The 6868-nt window shown below is 40.0% G+C and overlaps 1 protein-coding gene across 1 annotated transcript; it reads left to right on the forward strand.

Annotated features, from left to right (window-relative positions):
- Nucleotides 1–2412: 2412 nt before the first annotated feature.
- On the forward strand, nt 2413–6868 carry LOC141785093 (transmembrane protein 100-like). Its single transcript, XM_074663222.1, has 2 exons — nt 2413–2535; nt 2809–6868. Exon 2 carries the CDS (start codon nt 2998–3000, stop codon nt 3469–3471), a length of 474 nt encoding a protein of 157 aa, XP_074519323.1. The 5' UTR covers nt 2413–2535; nt 2809–2997; the 3' UTR covers nt 3472–6868.

Raw genomic sequence — 6868 nt, forward strand, 5'->3', positions numbered from 1 at the left:
TTAAATCAAAATCTAAATATTAAATTGTTAACTAAATGTTAAATGTTAAATCTATATCTAAATGTTAAATCTAAACATTAAATGCCAAATCTAAATGTTACGGTAGGGCTCGGGCCTGAATAGAATTAGAGGTCATTGTAAGGTTGTTGTGGAAGCTGGAACATTTTACTGATACCATTACAACAGTTTTACCTCAATCAAATTCTAAGCCCTAGTCTTATTAAGCTTTATTTAAAGTGATGACTTTTTGCCACTTAAATTCAAAGATGAAATCAACCTCTGTTATTGCAGCTAGCCTCACAGCAGCTTTGCCTGTGAAATCTCAGACACAATTCAACATGGGGTAGTCATGATAATAAATGTATTTTTATGACTGGAATTAAATGTCTTAAGGCATAGATAAAGAAAGGAGCAATCACTGGTAATTTTTTGCAGGCACACATGCTCCGGTGCCCCACTGCTGGTGATATGAGCTCATGTGCTCATGCTCCATCACTCATGTGTCCTTTTGTCCTTGACTAACAGAAGATACACATGTGTGAACAGCTTGGGGAAATACAGTGCTTTTCAGATTTATTAGACCACCTGTTGTAAAAGAGAGAAAATCATCACATCATATAGCATCATAAAATGCTTTGACTTGAACGCTTTTTTTCACAATGAGTTCCTTCTAATTTCCTATGGACATTTTTGCACTTTCTATACTCTTTCTTACTTTTGTTTTCTTAAATGCTGCGGTGACTCCTGAATTTCCCCTCGGAAATAAATAAAGTATTTTCTATTCTATTCTATTCTATTCTATTACAATTGACCATTTAAACAGCAGTGAAGAACATCGAACTGAATTCATGTGTTAAATTATTTTCGTTTTGTTCTTTGTTTTTTTTATGTTTTTAGGGCTTTTTATGCTTTTAATTATAAAGTAGAAAGGGTAGTGTCTTTAACAGGAAACAGGGTGAGAGTAGGGCATGACATGTGGGAAAGAGGCAACAGGCTGGATTTGAACCCAGGCCACCCACGCGATCCTCATGGAGCATGACCTAATCCACTAGGCCATCTGCACTCCTAAAATTGTGTTTTTATACCCCAAAATTTACAAAATTAGTTAGGAATTACATACAACAACTGGAATGGATTGTCCTGATCAGGAATGCAAGTAAATAACTGTCATTTGTGTGTGTGTGTGTGTGTGTGTGTGTGTGTGTGTGTGTGTGTGTGTGTGTGTGTGTGTGTGTGTGTGTGTGTGTGTGTGTGTGTGTGTGTGTGTGTGTATTGGGGGTACACCAAACACAATTTTCTGGCCAATCACCAATCAACAATCACTGATCTTTAAAAAGCCTGACCTGCAAATTCTGATTTGGGCCGATACCAATCTTTTATTTTTATAACTGACAGCATATACCTTCAATGTTCTTATCTTAATTCTTAATTTATTTAATATCTTAATATCTTAATTATTTTTTTTCGCTGTAACAAGCAATAAAGTGTCCTGAAAAAAAGCAACAATGGCTGGCTGTCAGACCATCCTGGAGATGTGTACGATTAGTTTCATATGTAAGGATGGGCCGATCACTGATCCCAAAAAATTCAGCACAGATCAATATTTATATATATATGTATGTACATATATATATGTATGTACATATATATATGTATATATATATATATATATATATATATATATATATATATATATATATATATATATGTATATATATATATATATATATATATATATATATATATATATATATATATATATATATATATATATATATATTTCCAGCAGGATAGATAGATAGATAGATAGATAGATAGATAGATAGATAGATAGATAGATAGATAGATAGATAGATAGATAGATAGATAGATAGACTTGAATTCAGCAATTTTCTGTTAGATCACGCAGAGGTATACACCTTGCACTTGTCTGTTTAGCATTGCATACAAAAGGCAATGTTACAAGGAGAAAGACAAGGTTAGCTGTTATGCTTTTCTGCACGGTAACACAGGGGACACATAGTTTAAATATCTTGTCCTGACTTACACAAGGATGCTGCCAAGAAAACCTACAGTTACTTGCTGTGTGTCCTTTGACTTCACCAAAAGTATGTCATTCTCTCCCTGAAATGCAGCAGTTTGTATATTCTGGCAATGTGTATGAATAATCTGGAGCAAATTTGACACTATCATTGTGACTGCAAACAATAGCAGACCCTGAGCAGCACTTCTTCAAGAGCCTCTGAAATTCCTGGTCACACTAAATAATTAATAAATATCACTGAATGAGTCCTCTGTATAGTCAACTCTTCCCCCATCCTCCCTCTTTGAAATCATTCTGCTGAGAGAGCCAATCAGAGCCTCACATCCAGTCTACCACTTCAAGTAAGCTCCTCCTCCTCCACTGTGTGATTATAAAGCCTTTAGACGTCGACATCTCAACACACACACTACTGCTGCTGCAGCCTGCGACCAGCACGAGAGACATGCCTGCTTTGAACAGTCCCCCTCATTGGTGAATCCTGAAAACACAGGGTGAGTGCATTCTCTCTGCAGATACATGAGCATGTGTCTGATGCATGTGTCTGTGTGAGAGAGGCTAAAAACATGTGATGTGCTCAAATTCCTTTATGGCTTGTGCTTTCACAGGTTTCTCTATATATGTTGACAGAGGTGATATGTATATTGTACATTGACCTGTAACCAAGCAAACATGTTGTTTTTCTTTTCTGTTATTTTTCTGTCCATCTTCCTCTCTGTGTTTTCAGATTTTTTTTTTGTTTTGTTTTTTCATCTTTCTAAATGCAGGCATATGCTAGCAAGTGTTGAGAGCAACAATAGCAGCAACCGGTCCAGCACTGACAACACAACAAGCAGGTTTGGAGATCCCGTGTGTAGCATCCTAAGCACAAGTGATAACCACTGGGTGTACGTTGAGAGGACCACTGCCAAGAAGCAGCCTTCCCCACGTTGTTCCTGAAGGACAGTTGCTCTGACATGGGCTGCTCCTCTGGCCGTCAGCCCCCAGCCTCGGTCCTTCACCCGGACTTGGACTGCGGCAACAGTAGCGAAACAAACACCTTACCCCAGGACTCTGAGAACCAAAGCCAGGGCTTGAATGGCTCTACAGAAGGAGAAGAAGGCGAAGGAAGTGTTGGAAGGGACCAAGTCCAACCTCCGGATTCTCTCCCTACACTTGAGAGACTTGCACAGGCTACGGGTGGGACTGAGAAGTCCTGGTACCGCTGCGTTTTCCCATTTGGTGTGATATCGCTTGTTATTGGCATGGCCGGCACCGGGGTCACTTTCACCTTCAACACGCTGCTCCAGACCAAAGTTGTGTCTGTGGTGCTGCTGTGCGCAGGTGTTGTGATGCTGCTCGTGGCAGCTGTTTGCTGGAGGGCACACAGACTTCGGAGGAGGAAAAAGAAGGAAGGTGGATTCTTCAGTGCTGAGCAGAATACTTTGTGACGGAGAGACTTGTTGCTGGAGGAGACTTGAGGCTGAGCAGAATGAGAAGAATGAGAAGGGGACATTGTGCCTTTCCTCTATGCATTATGACAGAGTGATTAAGCAGATTAACTGATTCATTTGTGATTGAACCCAGTCAACCAGGTGACGATGTAAACAACATTGGCTTAGACAGAAGTGTTCAGAAAATGCCAATTTAACATAGACATGATCACATTAACGGTATTTTTCACATCTTGCACCCCTCCTTTTCTGTCCTGCGCTTTATTTTTATCAAAATAATTGAGAATGATGTGAAAAAAAATCTATAGACCATTGCCTCAAGACTGATAGGAGCCCGAGAAATAATTATTCCACAATTTGTGATCCTCTATCTGCAGCTCGATATTGCACAGTCGCCTAAAGAGGTGCTTGCCTGTGATAAGAGGTGATGTATGAACAGATTTGTCTGCAAGGGAAATCTGAGCAGGCGTGTGAGGTCTCATCATAGGAAGAGACAGAGGGAATTGTCAGATTTCAGTCCTGCTAGTTTCACAGAGTATTTAGTTTGCATTGTATAGCAGCCATTTCTGACCAGTGATGGCGGCTCTGGGCTACAAGCCTGATTGACCTGGTCTGGTTTGATTAATTAAATGAGATTACTCTCCGAAAGAGCAACCAATGAGGGGATCCTTTTTGTCTCTAATCAGCCACTGATTAAGCAAAAATGCTCAGCAACAGTTATGTGTTGTACATGAAAGGCGGGCAGGGATGAATAACAACCATGTGAAAGAAGTTGGCATGCAAAGCATATTTTCCCAGGGTAAGGAACTCTACACATGCACTGGCTATTATGTTACTGTGGCTATAATCAACATATTTTCTTCCTTCTACCAAGCTTTGTAGCGGGAAAAACACAAATCAGCAGCGTTGGATCAGTAGAAACCAGCGCTCCATGAAGTATTTTGCTTGGAAGGTAATGGGCTGAAATTTTCGGTCTCCACGGTTGAAATAGCTGCAGCTGCAGCACTCTCGGCCTTGTCAAAGATGACTTTTACGTTGTATGACAAGGAAATCCCATTAAAGAAATGCTTCAGTGAACTCACAACAACAGAGAAAAGCACACAACAGCCTGGGCTCGTCTCTTCCCGATTCCTCTGATGGTTGTCTGAACTAAACAGTGGTGACACCTATGGAAATTAAAATATGTGCACTGAAGGAAAATAGTTTTTGTTTTTTTGTAATTTTTTGTTCCCTTGCTTTTAGGGGATGGGTTATTTTTCTGTCAATATAGCAAATGAGAGGAGTCTGCTCACTCTTTCCTGGATGCAGGCTGAAACAAGGTTCAACTGTTGTTACAAATAAACCAGGCGCATAACAATATGGTAGCTATTGTAAAAAGGAACTATTTATTTGTTTTTATTTAGAAATTGTACTGTCTTAAAGCTATGGTCCACGATCTGAAACCCAGTTTGGCTGATAAGACACATTTGAGAAACGTAGCCTGCCCCCACAGAAGCTGGCCGACAGAAAATGCAACAAACGCGACAGTCTTCCCCCTTGTGACACACGGTGGTAGCTTTTTCAGTTTGACCAGTGTGATCAAAACCATAAATTAGCAAGGTGATGTGGGTCTGGCGTTGCTACTGCCAGCTGATCAGAGCAGAGCTGACTGTACCTTTCTCGGCGTGTCTTCACCAGCTCAGTTTACAGTGCTAAAGATGAGTGGCTAACTTATGCTAAAATCTATCTAAAGAGCCTACCTGCTCCAACTAGCAACGTTCAGTCATTAGCCAGTACAAGCACAGACTAACCAGAGTTATTCAGCTGACATCTCCAACTGTAGTTAAAGTAATTACCTGTTCAACAGAAACTCGGCTGTCTCAGCGTCAGTCTTCAGTCCCAAATCCCTCTGCAGCTTTTTCCACCAGTCGTACATTTCTCCAATATTCAGTCTCTGTTGTCACCTGTATGCTCATAATTCTTCCTTGCTTCAACCATTTCCTCGAAACTTTTTCGTTTTCTTCCCTTAACTGTGGAGGGTAACAGTAACAGCTTCCTGGTTTCGGTCTTCTCTGGCTCCATGACGCTTCAGTAGCTGAGCGGCTAGCTGACGTGAGAGGGGTAGTGGGGAAGGAGGAGGCGGGACCATGGGCGGGACATTGCGGAGCAGGGGAGACAGGTGATTGGATAGACTCACGCACTACCTAAAATGAGGGGAACGCCGGGTTGGATTGGTCGATTATTATGCCATTTAAAAGCTGATGTATTGAATGGATTTTTTTTGTTCTTTTTGCTTTTTATATTGCGGCCTCATAACCAGTGTTATTAATAATCACCAAGGTCTCAAATCGTAGACCATAGCTTTAAGTACAATTTCCTGAAATCCAATAACTGAAGAGTCTTATGTTTCAAACATCTAGCTGTAAAATGAAACTTGGTGAACTAATGCTTGAAGAAATATCAAATCTTGATTTAGGGTAGAGTTGTAGCATTACCTCAGCCACAATAGCTACAAAGGCTGATGGTCTTTAGCAGCAGCTTGTATCAGACCCAGTAGCTTCTTGTCAGCAGTAGCAAACTTGTTGCATTGAATACAGGGTTGCCCAGGATTTTTCTTTGGTTTAAGTTAACTGGTCTTCATGCATGGTCTGATCTTTGCATGTGTGATTTATGTGAGTGTGCACACCAAAGCTACTTTCAATTCAGCTGCTGTTCTCCTACGACATATCTATTATCTGTTTCCATGGGAAGCTCTCGCTGTCTGCTCATGTAACCTAAGATTAGCCCTTTGCTGTACTGACATGTTCATTGTTGTGCATATGTTTCATGTGCCATAACGATGTGTTTTCTTCTGTGCAACATATCTTAATGCTGTACATATCATATCCAACAAGAAGTGTAGCCTCACTTTCAGAGCACAGCCAGCAGGATGTTGGTTTACGTGTTGTACAGGTTGTATAGACTATAAATATATCTTCTATTTTTTGAGTAATCAGAGGCAATTGAAGCATAGTGCAGTATTTATCTATTTTTGACACTTAGTAACACCCCTGTTTTTTCTTTTGTTTCCATTCTAGTAAACTTTATTTTGTCTGTTTGCTTTAAGTTTAAAGGCATGGCCCAGTCTTTTCTCCAAGTGCCTTTGACGTGCAGCATAAATATGTTTCTGTAAGGTGCAGTAAATGTATCACTGGTGCCGGTGATAGAGCCATGTGAGGCTGAGTTATTTTTGAATAGAGTAAGTTTGTGTGAGTGTTTTGATGGGCATGAAAAAAATAAAAGTCACATTTTGATACCCCCTGTAAATGGCACTAATACCAAATATTTATGAAGAAATATTTTTGTCTTTTCAATGTGTGTAATATTGTACATTTTTATTGTTTGGTGTAAGCTGCTGAAGCACTGTATTAAATCT

The sequence above is a fragment of the Halichoeres trimaculatus genome, unplaced genomic scaffold (genome assembly GCF_033239565.1).
Source record: "Halichoeres trimaculatus isolate MK-OKI-2021-1 unplaced genomic scaffold, fHalTri1.1 fHalTri1_scaffold_23, whole genome shotgun sequence".
Taxonomy (NCBI): Eukaryota; Metazoa; Chordata; class Actinopteri; order Labriformes; family Labridae; genus Halichoeres; species Halichoeres trimaculatus.

Excerpts from the sequence above, each read along its gene's own strand:
- LOC141785093 (XM_074663222.1), top strand. The coding sequence starts at position 2,998 with ATGGGCTGCTCCTCTGGCCGTCAGCCCCCAGCCTCGGTCCTTCACCCG.